At 51.6% G+C, this 23165-nt stretch overlaps 6 protein-coding genes across 6 annotated transcripts; 3 read left to right on the plus strand and 3 right to left on the minus strand.

Annotated features, from left to right (window-relative positions):
* Nucleotides 1-8: 8 nt before the first annotated feature.
* On the minus strand, nt 9-737 carry AA0111_g6193 (hypothetical protein; the record flags this gene model as incomplete). The annotated part of the gene is made up of 1 exon (XM_028652388.1): nt 9-737. One exon carries the CDS (start codon nt 735-737, stop codon nt 9-11), a length of 729 nt encoding a protein of 242 aa, XP_028506121.1.
* An 801-nt stretch (nt 738-1538) lies between these two features.
* Nucleotides 1539-2555, minus strand: AA0111_g6194 (hypothetical protein; the record flags this gene model as incomplete). Its single annotated transcript, XM_028652389.1, has 1 exon — nt 1539-2555. One exon carries the CDS (start codon nt 2553-2555, stop codon nt 1539-1541), a length of 1017 nt encoding a protein of 338 aa, XP_028506118.1.
* A 943-nt stretch (nt 2556-3498) lies between these two features.
* AA0111_g6195 (FAD-binding monooxygenase) lies at nt 3499-5397 on the plus strand (the record flags this gene model as incomplete). The annotated part of the gene is made up of 1 exon (XM_028652390.1): nt 3499-5397. One exon carries the CDS (start codon nt 3499-3501, stop codon nt 5395-5397), a length of 1899 nt encoding a protein of 632 aa, XP_028506119.1.
* A 2430-nt stretch (nt 5398-7827) lies between these two features.
* On the minus strand, nt 7828-8955 carry AA0111_g6196 (hypothetical protein; the record flags this gene model as incomplete). The annotated part of the gene is made up of 1 exon (XM_028652391.1): nt 7828-8955. One exon carries the CDS (start codon nt 8953-8955, stop codon nt 7828-7830), a length of 1128 nt encoding a protein of 375 aa, XP_028506116.1.
* Nucleotides 8956-13070: 4115 nt separating this feature from the next.
* AA0111_g6197 (Molybdenum cofactor sulfurase) lies at nt 13071-14853 on the plus strand (the record flags this gene model as incomplete). Its single annotated transcript, XM_028652392.1, has 3 exons — nt 13071-13206; nt 13255-13705; nt 13761-14853. 3 exons carry the CDS (start codon nt 13071-13073, stop codon nt 14851-14853), a joined length of 1680 nt encoding a protein of 559 aa, XP_028506117.1.
* A 2653-nt stretch (nt 14854-17506) lies between these two features.
* Nucleotides 17507-18034, plus strand: AA0111_g6198 (hypothetical protein; the record flags this gene model as incomplete). The annotated part of the gene is made up of 1 exon (XM_028652393.1): nt 17507-18034. The coding sequence occupies one exon, from the start codon at nt 17507-17509 to the stop codon at nt 18032-18034; it is 528 nt and encodes a 175-aa protein (XP_028506124.1).
* Between the last annotated feature and the right edge of the window lie 5131 nt (nt 18035-23165).

Consider the following 23165-nt stretch of genomic DNA (forward strand, 5'->3'; position numbering starts at 1 on the left):
TTTAGTGCCTAGCTTTGAGTCTTTAGCGCGCTCTTCGCAGCTACCATCTGGCCAATTCTCAGTAGCGTTGCTCCACCCAGAATGTCGAATACAGCGAGGTTAGCGCCCGACTCCTTTGACAACCAATTCTGTAGCTCCAGGCCAACCAAGGAATCAAAACCGTAGCTGTCTAGTGCATAATTCATACTAATCAGATCCGCTGGTAATCCGAGTACACGGCTGGCCTTCATCTTCAGCGCTTCCGCGACGATCGATGCCGCCGCATCTTCTGAGGTCGCTTCCGTAAATGCCGACCAGAACGTGCGTATATGTGACGCTAGGTTCTCGCTACGCTCGAGTGTACATTCTGCTTGTCGCATATTCCAAAAGAAAGGCTGCTCCATTGCGCTGGGTACATCTCGTCCTTTTGACTCGATGTCGGCTGGCAACTCAAATCCAGTGACAATCTGGCTTCGAAAGGGTCTGCTGGGAGGCAATTCGGGGTTACAAACGTAGTCGAGAAGGGCGAGGACCTCTCTTGTCGAGAGTGGACGGAAAAGGTTAAGCATTGTCAGACGATCCATCACTACCTGGTTCTCAGCGACGTAGCCCTCACTCGTCACGATGCCGAGGTCAATGCTGGACGCTTTCTCGCCTATTGATACTCGATATCGTGCAAGTGCGTCCTGATATATGTTTCCGGCGCAATAACTAGACTGGCCAACATCTCCAAAGATGCCCACCATGGATGAGAGCATGACGAAGAAATGCATTCCTGTAGGAAATGATTCGTGGATCTCAAAATCGGGAATATCTTCGCTAATATAGGAGATATTCTAGATTTCGAGATCCCAAGGTGGAGACCCATTTACTAGCCTAGGAAGCCTAAGGAAAGTGAGAGGGCCCCCATTTTGCGACTATGTACCCACTGGGACTTTCAAAACAGCGTTAACTTTTGCATGGAGTATCGTTCATTATGCTACCATATACCAGAATTAGTCAACGAAATAGGTATTCAGTATAGCTTGGCAGGCTGTAGTCCTAAAACGGCTTCACGTAGACAACCGTCACAGTATTCACTTGACATACTGTGTAGAACGCGTCTTCTCCGATAACCTGCAGCAATCTCCTCGAGTTTCAATTTCCTACTTTCGGTGCTCACCGTGAGCAACCAGAGGGGTACCTAGGTATCTACATTTGGGATTGCATACTCAGACACCTTTGCTTGTCTATTAATACTGCTTGATGCACGACTCAGATTACTAATTATCCGCTTTCATGGAAACTAGAGGTGCCTAGACTTTCAATGGTCTGAATCAATTTGTATTGCTCTATGTTAAACAGAAGCTATCGATCACCTTGACTTCCCCATATTCTGTCATAAGTTCGTTATTCTCGAGATACTCTTATCTATAAGGCAACTCTCGTATGCATGCATAGGAGCTGATAAAGCCGCAAATGGCTCGTCATCTTTGCATCCTTACAGTATCATGTCCTGTCACAGGATGAGTCTTCTTAACGGTTCGACCAAGAGTCTTTCACGTCGGCGATTCTCAAATTTACATCTTTGCCATCAGCAGCTCACCCACCAAACCAGTCACCAGTACCCCACTGACCCACCACTGACTGTACACGAAGAAGTTCCTACACGCTTTCGGGTCCCACACGTCGAGCCGGGCCAACATGAATAAGGCGGCAAAAGAAGATACACCGGCACCAACCTGGAACGGGCCGCGCGTGAGACCGCCCCACGACACGGTGGCCCACAAGAAGCCGGCCATGGCGCTTGCGATCGATAGCAGAAACACCTTAGGGTAGTGCCGCACGGCAATAGCCAACGAGCCCACACCAGCGTTGAGGTCATCTCTGATGTCTTGGAAGGCGTAAACCGTATCATAAGTGATGTTGAAGAGAGTTTGACAGGCCCACATAGCCATCATAGCCTTGCTGCGATCCTCGATATCGAGCATGGGAACCGGCGCAGCTGGATAGGGTCCATCAACGACGGCAGCGTCAACCAAGAAGACCGCCCAGCCCACGCCCGCACCCAGGCAGAGCTGTGGGAAGTTGCCGAAGCGCTTCATGAAGGGGTAGAAGAGGGCGAGGATAGTTGTGAGGAGTGCCTGCTGACCAGCTCGGGCTGGTAGTGTAGCGTAAAACAGGACGTGGCGCGAGATGGCGAGGACGAGAGTCGTGAAGAGGGCGTCTGGTGTCGATAAGGCACCGCGGGCAAGCGGCCGCTTCTTGCAGCGCTCGACTTGTCGATCGAGGTCTTGGTCGACAGTGTCGTTCCACGCGCAGCCGAAGCTGCGTAAGATGAGGCCGTCGAGCAGGAAGACAGCGCTTAGCCTGGCCCAGTCGGCTGGAGAGAGGGCTTTCGGGTTGGTCAAGTTGACTGAGTAGAGGAAGCTAACAAAGTAGGGAAAGTAGACGCCCAAAAGTCCAGCGGGCTTGCTGAAGCGTGTGAGCTCCAAGTAAGGTCCCCAGGAAGCTTTTGGTGCCGCATCCTTAGGCCTTGATGAGATGGACGAGAGTTTGGCAGGTGCCGTCTCCACGATAGTGCGTAGGGTCGACATGTTGTGTGTAGCTCAACTACGACGCGTGGAGTTCAATGTATTTCAGGAGGAGACAAGACTCGAAACGAGTTTCCTCTGGATCTCTCTACCCTTTGACTGCTAAGCACTTCTTAAGCTGTATGAGATTTTCAGGCTTTTAGGCTCTCGGGTTAGAATTCACCGCCAGGTTATTGGTGCGTCAACACGTCACGTACTCGGCGTGCAAGGGGCTTATCGGGGAGTTTGGGGTTAATCGGTGCATTTGTTGTACAATGTTGAGAAGAGACATAGGTACGCTGCATCTCTGCTACAGAGTTTGCTGTTTCCTTGCCGGATTACCGCTGACTGAAATATAGCTTTCAGTTTCCAACCCGGTGTCAGAGCTCATCTTTAGAGCCTCACCTATGAAGACTTGATGGAAGCGGTTTTTTGTGAGAATGTCCTCCTGTCAGGGGCGCGAGGCTGATCATCCTCCTGCGGCCAACGATGATCCTGTTTGATGGGTCGTGGGACCGCAAAGCTGCAGGTTGGTATGTTGGCTTAGGATCGTCTATAGACCTGATGACCTAATCGCAATTACAAGCTTCCCGAATGAGGCGGAGAGGGCGTCGTTCCTAAGCAGTCTATAGCGCCAAAATCCACCGTTGATGTTCACACGCGCCCCCACACGAGATCGGACCATTTTGGTTAAAGTCGGCATCCGACACCACAAGAACGCGACACTATGGCAAGATTACTCTCGCTACGTTGCCGGGCAAGCCGGCTCGGATGAGGGAGAAACAGACACGGCAGATGAAGAGGATTGGGTTGGAGCAGGGCATTAAGATGGGGAGCAGCGGCGCAATAAAAGGCTGGGATTGTCGATTGACATAAAATTGTGTACTCTGGTGTAAAGCCAGTCATTCCGAAATACAGACTCGTTACTCATAGTTTCCCTCTGCAGTGGAATAGACAGGAAGCACAAATGGCAACGCTCAACGCCGCCGAACTACAAGCCCGATACGCGCAGGAGCGCGACAAGCGACTGCGACCCGACGGATTTCAGCAGTACACACGCCTTCCCAGCAAAGATGACGAGCCGCTCGCCGATGACCCATGGTTACAATATGCGCACCAGGAAGACGGCCCACTCAAGGACGGCGACAACATCCAGTTTCTCATCATCGGCGCAGGTCATGCAGGGTTGCTGGCAGGAGGACGACTAGTAGAAGCAGGCTTCTCAGCGAAGGGCATATACCTAGTGGACGTGGCGGGCGGTTTTGGCGGAACATGGTACTGGAACCGCTATCCTGGCCTGCAATGTGATGTGGAGAGCTACATTTACATGCCTTTTCTCGAGGAAACTCGCTATGTGCCCAAGCACAAGTACGCATCAGGCAACGAGATTCGTGAACACTGCGAGCGCGTGGCATCGCACTATGGTCTGCGCGGACAGTTCTCGACACGGATGCTCAGTGCGACATGGGACGAGGAGCAAAAACGATGGGTGGTTCGCATGCGCAAGGAGCACAGCAATGGCGAGGAAATGACCATCTTGACACAGTTCTTAATTCCAGCTAGCACCATCTTCACAGAGCCAAGAATGCCCAAGCTCGAGGGCTTCGACGAACTTCGCGCCAACGTTCCGGTCTTCCACACAGCACGCTGGGACTTTGACTGCACTGGTGGCTCGCCAACAGATACTACTCTCTCAAAACTGAAGGGCAAGCGCGTCGGCGTCATCGGCACAGGCGCAACAGCGGTGCAGGTTATACCACAGGTAGCACGCTGGGCTGGTCATACATATGCCTTCCAGCGCACGCCTTCGTACTGTGTACCGCGCCGCCAGCAGGCTACGGACGATAGCACATGGACACGCGACGTGGCGACGGGGCCCGGCTGGCAACGCGCTCGCCGACTTAACTTCGACACTTTCTTCGACGGTCAGAAGCATCCGGCGGATCATCCGGACCTCGTCGGGGACGGCTGGACACAAATGGCGCGCGGTTTTGCGGGCTTCATTGGAGGCCCGCAACTTGTCACGCCCGATAACGTAGCAGAACACGCTCGTGCGCTGTATGAGATGGATGTGCCACTAGCAGAGCAAGCGCGAGCACACGTGCGGAACACCGTAGTGAAGGATCCAGACGCGGCAGAGAAGTTACAACCATGGTATCCGATGTGGTGCAAACGGCCCACGTTCCAAGACGGATATCTAACCGCCTTCAACCAGGAGAATGTTACACTCGTGGACACAGATGGCAAGGGTGTGGAGCGGTGCACACCGCGGGGTCTCGTCGCCAATGGAGTCGAGTACGAGCTGGATGTGCTGATTCTCGCCACGGGTTTCCTGCTAGCAACGGGTGCAGACGCAGCGCCTGCAGAGCTCTTTGGCATACCCGTTATTGGCCGCAATGGCCGCCGTCTCAAGGACAAGTATGGCTCTGCCGACTTTGGTACGATGCATGGCATCGCCACAAATGGCTTCCCCAACCTACTTTATCCCGGTCTCGGCAACGGAGCAGGCTCGCCGAACCTCACTGCTGTCTACGACATCGAGTCTACCCATCTCGCCAATGTATTGAAGGAGGCTGCTCGCCAGGCTCCGGACCCTACAAAACTTGTCATCGAACCGACCAAGCAGGCTGAGGATGCGTGGGTGGATGAGATCGAGAAGTGGTCGCTGTGGTATTCTGTCGTGATAGCCTGCACGCCGGGCTACTTTAATCACGAGGGCGCCACGTTGCGCCTTGCTGGAGGCGATCCAGAGAAGCGACGGCAGGCGATGCGAAGGGTGCTTCATGGAGGTGGTATCGCTATGTACGAGCGCATAGTTCGCGAATATGACGCGAAGGGCGACATTGAGGGCTTCGAAGTTTCGTAAAAGGTATAATGGCGTCGTACATAATGAATGCAGTGTTTCCAATCAAAACATGATTTCGCACGACACGACCATACGCAGAGCACCCTGAAAGGCACGTTGTGCATACATTCGTGTTGAGGTCTCAAGCTGCGCGCCAGCCGTAAGACAGCCGAAGCACCACTCAGAGTCAAGCGCGCTTATCTTCTTTTGGGCTGACCTTGATACGCTGAGAGCAATGCGGCGACTCGTCGCTTTTTTTTTTGGCCACCACACCACAAGAGCAATTTAATTATCAACTGCAATGTATTGCATTCGCTGGGTCGCCTCACCTTTGCTCGAACGGCCTCCAATTGATGCAAACGGTGAGCGTAGCGTCGAATCATCAGGGAACGGCCCTTCATGTTGCCTTTTACTGTAAAGGGGGCAGCGGCTTCGACGTGTTGCTCGATGACTTCTGAGCTGTGATAGGATGGCTTTCGATAGCGGAACTAGTACATACAGTATGGGAAGCAAGTCTGGGCGTGTTTTCTTGAGTTAGACTTTATTGGCCACGGTTCAGGAGAGACCATATACGCTAAAGCTTCGCCCAGCCTGCGACTTCGCGAGGGAAGGCATTGACTCAACAAGTGGATGAAGACAAGGACGAGTAGTCGACGCAGCGTCGGATAGGTCTACAGATCCGGTGCCCATGCAGGAAGCACTGGGCTCCACGTGCGGAGTCGACTTACTAGGCGGTCAGGTCCCTGCAGACCGTAGACGTATAGACAGCCTGTTGTAGATTCCATTACTGTCCATGATAGCTACTGTTAGCCAATGAGCAAATAGAAGTGATGAGTCAAGGCGATGGTGTAGAATCTTCGTACGCTACCACTTCCTGAAGGACGTATTGAGGCAAGTACCAATGTACAGATATCGAACCCAGTATCGAGTACGTTCTCGTTTCAAACCCTACGCTGAGACACGACGCATGAATCAAGCTCGCACTGTCATAAGCCTCTGGGCCTCGAACAGCGACGATACCGCGTTCTGGCAGCTGCACGCCCATATTTGAAGCTGGTCGCTGCCAAAGCTGAGTGACTGAACACCTAGGTACCCATGGATTGCTCCTCCAATGCGTAATGGAATACCGAAGCAGACAGGTACCTAAGTATGTGGTAAGAAGCCTTTGGTGAGATGACGACGGGCCGATAGCTCTACTAAGGGTGTGATCGATTTTCATGGGCGCCATGTCGTGCCTCCTGCCCCTGGGCGCCGTGCTAACCATACCTATTAGCGGCATTGGTCCGACCATGGATAGCTCCCGAGTAGCGCACCAGGTCTCCTGTGGATAATCCAACATCACATCTGCTTTCTCGACCCCATAACATCACCGGCGACATAACCACCAGACACGTCGGCGCGAAACCATCGTTAACCAAGGTGTTCATTATGCCTATACAACCAACCTATCGACGTATGCGATGATGCAACAACAATCGACCATTTTTACCCGTTAATGTCCAGCCTTCTATCCCAGATCAACCGTCTTGACGCGCCCATCTACTCGTAGCATCCTAAATCGTCGACAACGTATCCCATTACCGTAACGCCCGAAAAAGAAAAAAGGTGTCGTCAAGCCTGGTCTAATGCCGCCGTACCCAACCGTTACGATCATCGCCGAACCACCATCATAATGCGACGTCGCCCTACATTATCTCCCCGAACTTCGCTTGCCAACAATGCAAATCATGCCCGGTCGTTATAGAAAAGAAGTGTGAATCAAAGAGAGTATATGAACGACTGTTTTTCGAGAAGCAAAGGCGGAAGAGATGTGTGGATGGGTGCTCCTCACAACTTTCCGAGTGCTTCGTGATGGGTATATGCGCTCAAATCTAGCGCTGCTTGGGACGAAAGCACAAAAAGCAGAAGAGCACAATGACAAAGGAAAGAGACGAACAGGGCGTGAGCGAGTGGAAGAGCGACGTGTAGAACACAAGGTAGGCGAACCTAAAAAAACACACAACATGATCTAGACATGACATCGAAAGCGAAGTGATGGGCAACTGCTTCCGTTCGGGCTCCAGACAGGGTTGACACAAGCTCTGCCTTTGCTAGTCAGACACTTCGATCTACTCGGAGCCATGGAGGAGTTCGGGATGATGGCTTCGGTAATGCTTGCGCCTAGCATCAGTTCTGTTGAACTGTTTGCTGCAGCCCGGGCGCTCGCAATAAATTACTCTTGGTGAGTCTCCGTGCTTGTGTCTCCTGTGCCGCCCATAGTTGCCTTGTCGGTAGATGCCCCCGAACTTCGCGGGGCAAAAGGGGCACCAAAAGGGATCTGACAGTGTAGAATCTGCATGAGAAGGCGGGTTGGAGCTAGACGGATCGGAGATGAGGCTTTGAGCATGAATGTTGTCGTGGTTTGGTCTACTACGATCAGCATCTGAAAGGGTGATAATATGGCATAATGACTTACGTTTGACTAGCTGTATCCTGGATCATAGTCTGTAGCAGGTAACACTGCGATCGACCATCTTGTTGTCCGACTACTTGATTGCTGGGTACCGCCAGTGTGTCCTGTCCCTGTTCCTGGTTGAATGGACCGGATGCATACCCCATTGGATTCGACAAGTTGCCGGATGTCAGAGGAGCAGAGTGCCTAGTGGCTGTGTTAATCATGCTCCAGTGAGGTTCCTGCTTATCACCAGCTGGGTCCGCATTCGAAGCAACCAAGTCGAAGGTATCGCCGCTATTATGACTAGCATGACGAGTTTGATACGCCTCAGCCATATTCGCCACCTGTTCCAGCTGCTCGGTTGGTAATCTGGGGTGCTGGTTATGAAGGTTGACTGAAGACCATGGAACCTCTTCGTTGTATTCAGGCTGTCCTCTAGGTGCAGGAGCATCGTCATCATACCATCCGGGATTGGAATCGATTGAGAAATCCAAAGGCCACTCAGAATATGGCTCAATTCCCGGGCTGACTCCTTGGTTGGCCAGTATGGTATCAAGATGGACTTCACTGGGCATCAACCCATGGGCAGTAGCATGCTCAGATGGGAGTGGTATCGGGTACTGAAGTCGTTCACTGTCCCACGCCTGGTTGCCGACTGTGTCAATAGCAGGATTGTTGTCAGGTGTCGCCGCAGCCTCACGAGTGTTGTTCGAGTACAACGGCATTCCAGGATGATCGATTTGCGTACCGCCGCCGTTACTTTCGACTCTCTGCTGACGTCTACCGTGATTCGAAGCGGCGTTTCCGGTATCGACTTCGGGCTCATAGATATGGTTCGGAATGGATTGTCGCACATGATCGCGTCGCTCTACTTGATGATCCCCTAGATACACCAGAAAGTTTGGGTGTGGACGACCTCGATTTCCAAGATGTTCTTGGCCGTCACGGTGGTCAGCTCCGTGTGCGACAAAGCCTGCTCGATAAACACCACTACCATCATCAGCGTTGTCGCCCCAGTCATGCTTAGCACATTCATACTGTTGTTGGTAAGCTCCACGGAACTCGTTCGGAAGACCACCAGCGCTCTCGCCTGGCTCCGGATTGAATGAGCAGTCCTCACCCACCCCACGGTATGGGTGGTTCATCTTGGTAAGCTCCCGCTAAGATTTTAGAGACACTTCAATCTCTTTTTCCTTCACTGGGACCCACTGCTCTGAGTTCGCTTGCTGCGACGCGTGCTTAGCAGGTGGATAAGTCGTCCCCGTTGAAGTGGGTTTCGGGAGCTTGGCGGTCGAGAGCAGGGTAGGGTTCTGTCCACAGTCCTTGTGGAACCCACAACGAAGAGGAGGATTTGTTCGAAGTACGATATCATGCAAGAGACTGATTTTAACGGGTGATAATATGAGATCGTCGAGATGAGGGAGGGAGCTGTGAGGTGCAAGGTAAGTTGTTTAGCGCGATGCAGGGGTGAAGCATGGCTGGGCAGAGTCCTCCACAAGATTCCGGGTCCAGTCCGAAAAGGTTGTTTTCAAATTCATGCGAGGGATTCGACAATGCCAGGAAAGACGTGGAGCGCTCCGAGACGTGAAATTCGTCATGAGGTACAAGGCGAGCATACCTGTCCGGCAAGCGATAATGTGTGATCGTAGGCACAATCGCAGATAGGTTGGTGCGGAGCACGAACATAGGACGTCTATCCGGTAATTACATTTGGAACGTATTCGAGCGAGCCTACGTTCGCCTCACTTCTGTGGCGCTGTCGACGTAGTTTAACGCTACCGCCAGACAGAGCCGTTGCGACGAACAGGAAGCTATCGTTCATGACAACCGAGAAAATAAACCCGATGTTATGGTCGCGTCGCTATACATCTTACGTCAACCAAGTTGTACATGCTTGAGTTGTTTGTGATACGTCGCTTGTGTGAAGGCGGTGTAGACGGGCGATGGATAACTCTATACGAGTCCGGCTTGTCTTAGCCCCGATGGGCAGGCTTCAATGTTTATCAGCTTCAACGCGCTGCAACAACTAGCACAAGACGGCAGGAAGCTTCAGACAACTGCAAGGGTCCAGGGTACTCAAGACGATGCAGCAGCAACGGCAATGTGGTATAGTGTAACGACCTCATCTTGTTGAGCTTGACTACTCCATGAGTTGTGTTCAGCGCGACTCCTCGGTGCTGAGCCACCTCCGTCGGGGTTGTGACGGACCCACTTTGGTCCTTCTGTCGTCATTGAAGTAGTGTTGCGGGTATCGTATGGGTTATGACCGTGGCGGAGAGCAGGGCAGACCGTACGGCAGACTGGGTGCGACAGCGTTGGTCGTCGGTGGTACGACGATGGTCCACGTTGTTGTTGCGAGCGTGGTCTGGCTGATTCAACGTGAGTAGGCGTGGCTTCTGCCTATAGGGGTGGTACAGCCTGATTCAATAACGATATGAAAGGTAAGCTCCCGAGGACTCGGTGCGCCGCAACCATTGGGCGTGGATTTGGAGCGTGTTAGAATTGAGAAAGTAGCATCAAGTTTTAGGCTAGAGAAGAGAAGAGCTTTCCTTTATTCATTATCCACCTCAAAGCCACCCACCCAAAGCTGAAGGGATGTCCTTAACGCCCCACCGTATTTGTTCTTCTAATCTAGGCACATGGGGGCCAGCCCTCTTGCGGTAGGTAGACGGCACACTCCCCAACGGCGGCTTGGTTGTGAAGTTCTGTAACGGCACCCTGGTTGCGGCTAACATTCAACGCATCCCATCTTTGGCTGCTCGCATTTTCACCGACACCACGCACCAGCACAACCCTCTTCAATTATCTTGAGAAACCATTATTCTGCGCAACGCCACTGACCTAGATGATGCTCAGCCTTGGTGAGCTTTGCAACCTCTACACTGTGGGTGCATGCTTCCGAAGCTGTGGAGTATTTCGCGCTTAGCCGGCGCCTCTCATGCTTATGCAGAGTGCTGCTATCCAGCCAATGTGGGCAGGTTCAGCCACTTTGCACACACTCTCCCCCGTCGAGCCCTCATACCGAAGGGAACCTTGGAACGCCGATGAAAGAGGTCATTCGTGCTCGCCTCACAGGGCTGGGGTCGTATCCCATACTCCCTTGGTCTTGACTTAGTATTAGCTCACAATTTACATCGTAGCGCCTATCGACATATGTGGGAGTATGCCTATTGTAGGACCTGGGCACTCCAATACACCCGTTGGTAGAGTACATATGCGAACGAGACGCCCAGCTGATCAATCGATGCTAGGCACAGCTAGCCTTTCTGGGGCGCGTTCAAGGAAGATCAAACAATTCATCCAGCAATCAATTGAGGCCCGGGTCGTGTTTGGAACGTATTCGACAACTGTGCCGCAATCTAAGGGCGCGACTGCAGCATGATGGTGGTTTGTTAGGAGCGAAAGGATTCTTTGGCCGAGTTGACCTAGATCTAGGGATCAGCGGGCGAGCGGTTGCTAGATGGGGCGTAGTTCCCAACCCATCATATGCAAGCCTCTCTGGCACCACACCATCACATCTCGATTGGTGGGGCCGATAAGCAAAAAGCAGTATGTTGTCCGAGTTGCGATGCCACATTCAGAGCGTCATATGTAATAGTGAAGACTAACACAACGCTTGTAAAACGCTCAGGGCTCAAAGTGCCGGCGGTAACATCAGGCGTACATAGATAGCGTTGGGACGGGAACCACCGGGGCGGGACACCCCCAACACAGCGGGAAGTCATTGCGACATTGGCACGGACCGCGTTAGACATTGACACTCCCGTCGCGTGCGGATCCAAAGCGCCGGCATCGCTCTTGGGACTGGGTAATGGATGTGGGACTGCGTGAACATGACCAGGCTGGCGGAACTCTGCTTATAGGATTCGATAGCCTGCTTACGATCTAGAACCACTACCAACGTCAGAACTTTCGCAAGGTGTGATTCAAACAGTAAATGAGGGTGCGCCCGCAATCATGTTGTGGTGGTGTGCACAACAAGCCGTTCTGTACATGTAGACTGATTGGATGCCAATGCAAATCCAAGATCAGGTTGAAGTCTTCCACTGTCGGTCACGGTGAAGAACAGCACAATAGTTGAGGCGGAAATTTTGACTAACAACCAGAATAGTTGCAAATAGTATCAACAAAGATTGACATGTAAAGCATCACCAAATTGTCAGTAGTACTTCCACGAGGAGCAGCCTTACGCAATCACAAAGATCCTGCGAAAGTTGCAGGATTATTGGACCTGCGGCCCGCCCCATCTGTGAGCCTTGTCATTGCCATAGTTGGGGCAGAGCACGGTTGAAAAGGTAGAACCGTGTGTGCACCAAAGAGCCCAACGCTCTACTGACGGAGGTCTTTCCGAGGTAAAGACGGAATCGCATGTGCCGCAATCAGAAGATGCAAACCAAGTTATCGAATCCTATTGCGAGAAGGTTGCGAGTACTCCGCGGACTGAAGCACACCTATTACAAGTCGTAGATAGCGTTGAGGCGATGTTGAAAGGCGCTTCTGTAACCGAACGTGTACAATGCCGAGTCTATTACTCAAGGTCTCTTCTATCATAGACATTGTACTTTTCATGTCTAAGTATACTTGGAATTGAGCATCGTGCGGCAAAGGATTACCCGACGCTGACCACCCTCGACTCTACGCCCGTTGCCCGCTGGGCGGTAAGCTTAGAGACGAGATCGATCACGACACCTGTGCAGTGATAGGTTCATGTTCAGATATTTATGTAGTTTTGGTTTGCTCAGCCTCACCTAGTTCCAATAATCTCAATCTCTCGGGGCCAGAAAGTCGCGTCTAAGAAACATACTTGGTGATGATAGTATCTTGAAATGCAGGTTCCTGCTATTTGGAGCCACCTGGATAGACTGCATTGAGTGTTTGTTCCGTAATGGATATAGTGCCCGGAGTCGTGTGTGAAGACCAACACGAAAGCTCGTCATTGTACAGTGGATCAGCGTCGAGACCTGAGACCACTGATCTCAATCAAGGTTACGCCCGAAAGAGGCGCACCGTACTTTGGCAAGTTACTATAACTCCCCATAATCGGCAAAGATAGCGATGGACGAACGGGGGCCGGGGTAAGATGTGACCAGGCAAAGCGAATGCGGTCGTCTTTGCGGTCTCCAGTAGGAACAGTGATGTGGTTCATAGTCCATGCTTACCCCGTACTGAAACCGCATACAGCACACCGCTTTGATTCTTTGGGATTGTCGGCCAAACAGATTCTTCAAATATTCGTCCCAAAGGAAAGTCTTATACGAAGATGGTTTGCTTCCAGCACCTTGGTGGACGGCCTATGAATGCCAGCGATGGCAAGCACAGACACGAAGATCATGAGCGACTAGCTTACAATGACCGGATCAGTCGTATGCGGAAGTTGGAATATCCGATGCTCAAAGGTATGCTGATTTATCACGTCCCTTTCACATCTTGTTGACTGTTGATAGGCCTGACCTACCTCGACCATGGCGGCACAACCCTCGCACCAAAGTCATTACTCGAATCCTTTTGCAATGAGATGCAGCATACTCTTCTTGCCAACCCCCACTCTGATTCTTCCAATCCAAGTTTGACCGCCATAATGGTAGAGCAAACGCGGCTTGCGGTTTTGAAGATGTTCAATGCCGATCCAGCGTACTTCGATATTATCTTTACCGCCAACGCAACTGGAGCAATCAAATTGGTGACTGAGGGCTTCTCAGACCAGGACGAGGGATTCGATTACTGTTACCATCGCAATAGCCACACAAGCCTTGTTGGTGTTCGGGAACTCGCCTGTCGTAGCCACTGCCTCGCATCGAATGAAGAGACACAAGATTGGCTTGCTGGTGGGAACCATACCTTCAACGTAGATCCGTTATCGAGAAGACCGATGTTGTTTGCGTATCCGGCGCAGTCGTAAGTAGCTTGGCGCATGCTATGAGGGTCCACACTGACATTTGCCCGGCGATAGGAACATGAATGGTGAGCGACTTCCACTTGAGTGGATTACCAAGCTCCGGCTCTCATTACACCATCCAAACTCTTACTCCCTCCTCGATGTAGCCGCTTTGGTATCTACCACCCCAATCGACCTGAGCAACCACCTCTTTGCCCCTGACTTCATCACACTCTCCTTCTACAAGATCTTTGGGTTTCCAGACCTTGGTGCCTTGATCGTTCGGAAAGCAGCTGGCCATGTGTTTGACAAGCGGAAATATTTCGGCGGTGGTACGACGGAGATGACAACGTGTATCAAAGAGTCGTGGGTTGTTCGCAAGGAATCGAGCCTACATGCACGGTTAGAGGACGGAACAATCGCGTTTCGGAATATACTTGCTTTGAAGTGTGCCATAACAACTCACCGCCGTCTATTTGGTGGGCTCGAGGAGGTCTCGAAACATGCTAGCTGGCTTGCCAAAATCCTACACAAGCGCTTGGCGAGCATGGCTCATGGCAATGGCGCGGCAGTATGCCGTATGTACCAGTCAAAAGACTCTAGTTATGACCACTCGCAAACGCAAGGACCGACGATAGCTTTCAATGTACGCAGAAGTAACGGAACATACGTTGGCCCATGGCACGTTGGCGGGTCGCTAAGAGCGAGTGGGATCCATGTTCGTATGGGCAATGTGTGTAACCCCGGAGGTATCGCATGCGCACTAGGCATGAACGACGAGTGGTTGCGCGGAGCATTCAATGCGGGCTTGCGATGCAATACGGAGGCTGACATGCTGGATGGCATACCCATTGGAATAGTCAGGGTAACCATTGGAGCTGTCAATACCCTGGAAGATGTTGACACGCTCGTGGCATGTCTATCGCGAGACCTCGTGGAGCAAAAGGACCATGTTCAAGCGACGGTGAAGATATATGACAAGAAGGATGAAGGGATTCTGGGATCTAGGTCTCCCTCTGCTGTTTCGGAAATAAATGGCATTCGGATAGAACCGATGACATCAGGACGCGAGGAGCATGACAACGCGCCAAAAACCTCTAGAAGGCCATTTCCATGGTTGGCAAGGAGAAGAAATTGGTTGTCCGCCATGATACACACGGGTAGATAGGCTGGGAGTCCTCCGTAGTTTGCCAGGCGTAATTTTCGCGATTCGGTGTTTTCACGTCCGCGCATCCGAGCTCAACTGTTGGACAATAAAATCCATCCATTGTTCCCTTCTGATAGTTGTGCATGTCTTTGGCGATATCCAAACTGCGGTCCGCGCAATCCGTCCTGATGGGTGTGATGCAATGGAGTCGATCTCGCGACGCCCGTCGCCTTCCCGGCCCCCACACTGAGTCGATCTCGCTAGTCGATCAAAGACCTAGCGCAAGATCACTATCCGACAGATTATCTACATATGTGCTCATGCAATATCACATTGGCATAGGTAATATGGCGCCATGCGTGAGTGTCAAGTAGAAACTTAATGCAGCCTGGGAGGGGTCAAGATCCTGGCGGAGGGCACATGCGACGGTTATGCTTTGTGGCTGCACCCAAATCAACACGAACTCCGCTGGCGTCGACGCCACTTCGCTGAACACAAGTAGCTTGGCCTTCACGTGGTTGGAAGCGTTCAATTTGGCCGTCTTGTTGAGAATGAGCAAGCTTGGAAAGAAGTGTCGATCCCTTTTGGAATACAGTCCCAACGAGTACCTGGGTAGTGCAAAAGCCATGGCGATATAAGCAAAGAGAGGTCAGGAAACGAGCACTTATGAATTTTTTTACTGTTACTGCAATTAGCTCGTAGGTAGAGGTAGGCCTTCGAACTTGCATCCTGGGTTGTAACTTATTAACAAGAGCCGGCTTGGTGACTTTGAGCGGACCATCCGCCATGCGCGCAATTCCCCAGACAACGGGAATTGCTATAGCCGAAGCCGCAATCAATGACTGAGAGCGGATGCCCCGCACTCCAGTTAAGGAAGGATTCGTAATGGCTGTATTGATCGTCGAAGCACATATCTCAACTGCTGATCTGCGAACTGTTGGCTTTGCGCTAGCATTCATTCAAGACTGGGGCGGCTCTGCAACTGGCATGCAATTGGTTCATCAACTGCGAGGTGTATACTTTCCACCCTTCAATGAGCTGCAAGCACTGTAGTGGTGGCGATCCACGGGGATGTGGCAGATGTGCGTGCGCACTCCACAGCTTCGCATCCTGTTGAACGGTCGACTCACACGTAAGGCTTACTGGCATATCCATGGATTCCAAGGCTGGGACAACCAAACTTCAGCAGGTACTGCGAACGATAGATGAGAACATTCGAAGCCACGTTTTCCTGAGATAAGTGTGAATGTATCCACAGTTCCAGGTTGAGGAAGACGTGTAAAGTATGACTACAAAATGCAAGGCTGCCTACTTCTCATCCACAGCAGACGGACGGGGTAGATGCCATGTTTAGCGCACCATGACGCCGTATGTGGATAGTCAAAGGTGGGGAACTCTGGTCGCTGGGTTTGCGTGTGGTGGCCCGAAAGGTTGCGACTGACGGTTCCGCGTCCGCCATGCATATGTTGAGAGTCGAAGGCGCAAGTAGGTATGCAAGCATGATGAAGGCTGTATGTGCTTTCAGCGTGCTATAAGCATAGCTATACTTCCGCATTCTGTCGTACTTCTGACCTGATGTTGCTTATCTCTGGATCCTTCTTTCGAAATTACCCGTAGCCATCAGTGCCGCATACTCTTCTTCTCCAGCTACCGCTTGCCTCTCATAATTACCAGGCTACAACCGGATGCTCTCAACCGGCGGCTCATGGCCCTTGAGGTCTCTATCAATGACGTTGCCTGTCTGCCTTGCTAGTACGACAGCAGGACATCTCGCAACAGGGCGGTAAGGATCGCGCTCAACCATATCGGCTCATCGCAAACCATCAAAAAGCGGGGCGCCAGATGGCTCAGGGCGTAGGTGTCGTCATTGGGGCATATTGCGAACAATCTTGTTGTCAAGCACCAACTGCCTATGACTTTGCCTTCTGCTAGCCCTCGTTCGAGGGTTTGAGAGTGGTCGTCGTCTTGCTGACATGCAACATCAGTGGCCAGGCCTCATGCCCCTTCTTCAAGGCGTCTGGGCAACGCAATCAGACACTCGTCGCCAGCATGAGCAAGACTATGGCAGTGTGCTCCGAATTGTCGTCCAAGTCGATGCACATGACCGTCCCATGTTCTCCATTCGTTCGAAGAAGGTCAACTCGCTTGCGCTCGTCGTCTCTCAACATCGTACGAGATACTAGCCCGCTCCAGGTTTGTTCCAAAGACTTTCTGCTGCGTGCGTGTCAGCACAGCCCACATCGATACTAGCCCGTGTCGCAACTAAGTGAGGCAACCAACACTGTTCATGTACCTGGACATCGATGGTTAGCAAAGCAGGTGTCGTAAAATGCTGCCGTTGTGCTGGAGGCATCCCCTCATTGCGGAATTTCTCGTCGGTCTCGATGTCATACGAAGCGATTCGCCAACGCTCGCGTTTATATTACCCTCTGATCGCCGTCCGTTGCACGCAAGAAACGTCTCGACTCGTGTAAAGCTTTCTCTAGTACTGATACCTGTTTAGAGTTGCCAGCCTTACATACCCCTCGCCCACAACGCTCAGCAGGTTCGCCTGACCGCACAGCCTTGGCTCCCGTACCCTAAGTTTAAGACTTTGCCTCGCGCAAGACTTGCCGCCTCCTCTTACCAGCCCAGGACATCACCCAAGAACAAACAGTTCATCAAGAAACCCAAAATGGCATATGAAGATGCACCCGTTCGCCGAGACTGGCTGGACAGCTCTGGTGTATACGAGCGCCATAGTACGAAGACGAATGCATTCGGTGCGACCGGCGCTTCTGAGAAACGACTAGCCGTATACAACATGGCGACAAGCTACAACCATGAACGACCAACATCAGGACATCTTACACTTGTCGAAGACATTCGGGGCTTAGGGTCAATGTCGCCCATACCGCAAGGCGAGGAGTATTGTGGCATCGAGTTCCAGGATGCGGTGAGAGAATGCCAGCCTGATGCCACCAACTCTAGATCGGATAACCCGTGGAGTCCATGGCATCCGTTGGGCTTCCATGAGGTGACGGAAGACCAACGGATGTTTGCTCCTGATGAAGAGAGCTATGGTCAACCATGCCCGTTCCAACTCCGGTTAGAAAGTTCGTTCGAGTCTGCACCGAACCAATTCGATGAGGACGATTCAGGTTATGCAGAATCCCCTGCGGAGGTATCTGATCAACCGACCCACAGCAATACTTCCAAGTAAGTGGATATCCATCGCATGTAACGAGTGACTGCTGAACTCGGTACAGTGTACCGGGCTATCAGCGAGGCCAGCAATACCTTCCCACCCCTAGCAACGGACTGATGTATTCATGGCCTAGGGGTACGACGAGCGTGTCCTCACCCCAACAGGAGAGACAACTCAATTGTCCCGAGTTGGGTTGCCGTTCCAAGTTCAAAGGGACCTATGCACACGGCAATCTTGCTCGTCACCGACGGCTAAAGCATGTTGGCCAAAAAGTGCGGGAATATATCTGTGAAGAACCCGGGTGTTCAAAAAGCTACAAGCGTCAGGACGCCCGCATGAAGCATTATCGCAAGCATCATGTCCACCTCGCTTCTGTTCCAGTGCTGCCGCGTAAGAATAGGTCGATGTCATCATGCAATGGCAGGTCCATCGATTTGTCGATGTGACGCGAAGGCAGCCAAGCCCATCGAGTGGATGTCGAATTGGTCTTTAGTGTCAACATACCCTCGATGTTTGGTCCAGCTTCATAATTCTTTCCCAAGTCAACTCTTTTTCGTATGTTCTTTTTTCTTCTCGATCATGTCCTTTCCTGCAACAACACATCAGATGTACCATAGCTAACAAAGCTGAACGCCTGGATGCAAGCACGTGTCGTTCGAAAAGATCATCGTCCTGTCAGGCCAGTCATGTTATCGGTGCACCGGGAGTTCTATTGGAGTCGGGCGTAATGGTTTTATACGTTAATGAGGGTTCGAAGGCGGAACGACGTCGAAGGAGAGTTGAGAGAGAAGATGATGAAGACCACCAGACTATGCCGACCGTTCGATCTCAAGGAGAAGCTTTAACATGTGCCATCGCAAGGCATGCTGAGCACTAGAGTCTGAACAAAAGGTAGTCAGGGCTCAAGACAAAAGAGTATGGGGGGGATTGGGGCATCAAGGCTCGCCGCCGCCGAAGGCCGCCTAGTTTTAGTGGACCAGCAACATTGCCAGGGCTTCGAGGCCCCTTGTCGACTTGCTAAAAGGAAGCCTTGCTAGCTTTCAGGTTCGCCATCCGCCTAACACGGTCATTTGCCTCATCTCGGTGTCTGGTAGGAACGATTCGCTACAGCACGGTCTGCGCTGGGGCGATCGCTTGCTTCATGATTAGGGGATGTTGTCGCTCCTTGGCCACCTGAAAAGCGTTAGGAACACAACGCGACCAAGTTGTGTTAGTCGGTAAAGTATGAAAGATAGAGATCGATCCCTATGAGGTCCATCGATATCAGTACTTTCCTGATGTATGTTGTACGTGATAGCAGGCAGGAAGTAGGGCAAGTGTGGTGATGTCAGAAATGAGACCAGGGTGGCACGAGCGCCGGTCGAAACAGAGCTTCTGTCGCAGCAACAATCGATTCCTTCATCCCTTCATCCCAGATCTCGCCCACCACGCAAGTTCGTCGAGTCCGTATACAGTCGGTTGACAATCTAAGAAGCGGAAAGTGCTGATGACTCTCCACAGCCGCATGTTCTTTGAGCTGAGACTCCCTGGCCAGAGGAGTTTGATATACACGAGCTGTAGTATTGCGCCCTAGTAAGTGATGCCATCAATGGCATCGTCAGCTGAGGCTACGTAGGATGCATCAGCATCCCTTTCGACCCTCTTACGACATTTTCCGCATTAGTGCAATGACTCTTTACGCTGTGCCACGTCGCCATGTCCGGTGGCAACAGTCTATGGCATCGCAGGTCTGTCTTTGAGGCGTGAGTGCAAAATCAGTGTCGCTGGTTGATGAATACTCGGTTTGGGCTCGCAGAGCATCTGTCCTGACGATGCCCAATCATTCAGGAGTCATGCGCGTACGCCATGGCACAGGTGTTCGATAATATTCTAGAATGCTTTTTCGAAAACAACTCATTCTTCCTCGCGTGCATCTGATGGCAAAGCACAGCCCGGTTCAGCATGATTTCTCGCGTTACGCGTGCCGGGTATATCCGAAGAATCGCCACAAACGGAAGTCGAATTTCGTAACTCGCTCAACAACAACAGAAATACTTTGAATCTAGTACTTTGGAACCTGGGGGTAATCTATTCGCTACGAAAAGAAGCAGTTTGTTTGTAAGCTTGCGAATGTCTGAATGACGTCGAGGCTTCGAAGGCTCACGTGTCGTCTATACCGATCATCAGGTTCCATGCAGGTGACACGAAGCTACAGCAAGCCACTATGTATACGTGGTATGTTTCAAGCTCCGTCGGTTGTTATACTATGATAGTCGTACAGCTAAAGGCTTGCTCAGCTGCGCTTCCTTAGCGGTGTTTGGGGTTTGACAACTATCATCATACAACGTGGCTCCCGTTGACCCCCGTGCGCCTGATCAGCACAATCCCTGAAGTACGCAGGAACTAGGACCAATTCTAGGATTCATCGGTTGGGCTCGAGATGACTTGCAGCAATGAATGAGGCAGTATCGAAGTAAGATGCATGGTTGGCTCAAGGTATCCGTCCCCCCGGGAGGTCCAAGATCAACGGTTTGTACCGGCCTCACTTCACCTGGTGAGTAACAAATGCATATTATGATATGAACTGAATCGTGGATGTTTTACGAGTTGTCGTCTATCCAATCACCATCCTAGCGATAAACAAACGCCACGGGCAAGCCTAAATTCGAGCTGTCAGTCTGGCATATTCTGAACAGTTTTGTTCAGGCACTTGTTGGAGTCGTAAAGCAGTCCGTCAAGGTAAGATTACTGTTCAGAACAAGATATGGAAACGCTGGGATTGCTGGGACAGTTGGATTTACGAGATGCACTTTCCTTAGCCCAATAGCAAGCATCGCGCATCGTGTCGACCACAATCAGCGATTAAATATCGCATTTCGGGTGCTGGAGGTGACACAGCGCCATCATATGATCGAAGAGGGCGTTATTCAGGCTCTAACATTGATAGGAGTATGTGTGTTGTATCGTCCCCTATCGGTGAGCCACGCGCGACAGCACTGTGTTGTGCCAAAGCGCGGTGTAGGGGGATTGGCAGCTATTAGACCGGACGTCCACACCGTTTCCTTGTGGATCTTGACATTCTGCTTCCATCTAGATTCATGTGATATTGCCCGACTACCTAGAGAATTGGCTGTCACGCAGCAGAGCGTCAAGATACGAAAAGGACTGGCTCGACGCATATGAATCGGATTGAGTTGGTGAAAGTTAAAGAGTCATAATTTGGGCATCATGAGTACTTAGGGCAGGTTCAACAGGACATGCTGCCTGAACGACGACCCGTGACCAATGTGTTGGACGAAGGGTGGGGAGATGCAGCTGGAATAATGATTTGGAGATTTCGCCAGACACATTTTTGTGAAACTACGACGAGTCATCTGATTGACGTGTCGAAAGTAGAGAATTTCAGAATTCGAATGGTGCATTTTAGCTGTACATCATAGGCTGAGAAGCCTGCATTCTGCATGCATGAGCATGCACGTTCGCAACCATCAAGCGCACCGAACAGCCCTACGCGCGACCAAGCAAGTGAAGGAAAACAAAATAGAAGAACCTGGTAGCCAGATCAAGAAACATTTTTACTCTCGATTTTTGTTGCCATCTCGGGCTGGCCGGTCGTAGTGAGCTAATAATGTCGAGATTTTCCTCACTGCATTACACTGCCACACTCTAGTGGCGTTGCACTTTCCTTGAACATTACCACCACTCCAGTATCGAGAAGTATTCGTAACTCACAGCCGAATCAGGAATCTGATTGCGACAGCAAATTGCCACTGAATGATGAGGCAATTTTCATCGAGAGGCATATGATGGCAAACGCTCAGATGCATGGCCAACGCTGGTCAGCTCAGCTAGAACATGACAGCTGCGTACGCGTAGCAGGTTTCAGCTGCGGCAATGGATTGTATCCGATCGTACATATCCAAGCAATGCTAGGTATGTGATCCTCCTATGAATCAGAGAGTCCGCCATCCAATACATCGAAGACCGCCAACAAAATGTCCTCCGCCTTCGTTCACAGCCCGCCTGAATATGGCAATATCCGTGGCCAGTCCTCTTGGGAAGAGTCATGGAACAAGCTTGCCAGGTGTGGAAGGAGTCTGGAAGCATGACTCAACGGTTCCAGTATGGCCAAGGTGTAGGTTTCGCCTTCATTGGATGTCACGAGCGTGCAGACCGAATGAGAGGACCTAAGGGATATAGTAGCGATTCGAATGACATTAGGCATCTCTGGGGCGACCTATGGATGCCTATGGATGACAAACTTATCACACCGGTCGCCTAATTCGATACGCCACTGCAAAAAGCCAGCTTTGAGAGAACTTCCCGTCGGGTATATGAAGCTTGGGCTACCATTCCATGCATCGCGCCATGGAAGGATATCTGGCTACTCGTCTATCTGGAACATGTTACAGATCTGCGGCAAAAGCAACAACATGTCAGCTTATATCCGCAGTAGGAGAGCGTGACGACTGTCACATACCTTTACCTTCTCCGCCTCACTTTAGGAGATCGACATTCGAGCCTTATCTTCGTTGGGCACTGAGGTATGAAGACGCGAGGAGCATGGGTGTAGCCTGTGGTAACCCTCGTCGTACGAGAAACACCTGTCCGTTTGCGAACTGCCATTATAATCGTGTGGCGTCTCATCGAGTTCCGTCAGCCGGAAACTTCTTTTGCACAATCAGAGTTCCGAACGAAGATATCCCCAAGCACTTTGGATGTTGGCGGGTGGCCTCGTTATATTGACCAGCGTAGGCAGCTATCGACATGGAGCCTGTCGTGTCTTGTGGTAATGCCGGAGATATGCCAGGTTGGCGAGGGACGTGTCGTGGAACACTCGTACAGTGGGCCGGCCCCGGCTCTGCTCCGTCCCTTCGGCCAACGCTTACCTAGCACCTCACGATGTTCCTTCCCCCTCGACCTCAGCGTCCTCATCGTCCTCGACGATTCCGCATCGTCGAAACCATCGCCTCCCGGATTGGTCACAACTATGGGCGCTCTTGTTGTGTCCTCATGCGCGAAGGCGGCAAGGCAACTGCTGCCTGGGTGAGGTGGTGGGCCTCTTGCTGAGGGGGTAGCGACCCAGCCCACCAACACAACGCTTCCTCAACCACATCTCATCACTACGTACAACAGCACCAAGACCATGTTTCGCAAACGTATCCGA

Source organism: Alternaria arborescens (assembly GCF_004154835.1).
Source record: "Alternaria arborescens strain FERA 675 chromosome Unknown contig_13, whole genome shotgun sequence".
In the NCBI taxonomy this organism is placed as follows: Eukaryota; Fungi; Ascomycota; class Dothideomycetes; order Pleosporales; family Pleosporaceae; genus Alternaria; species Alternaria arborescens.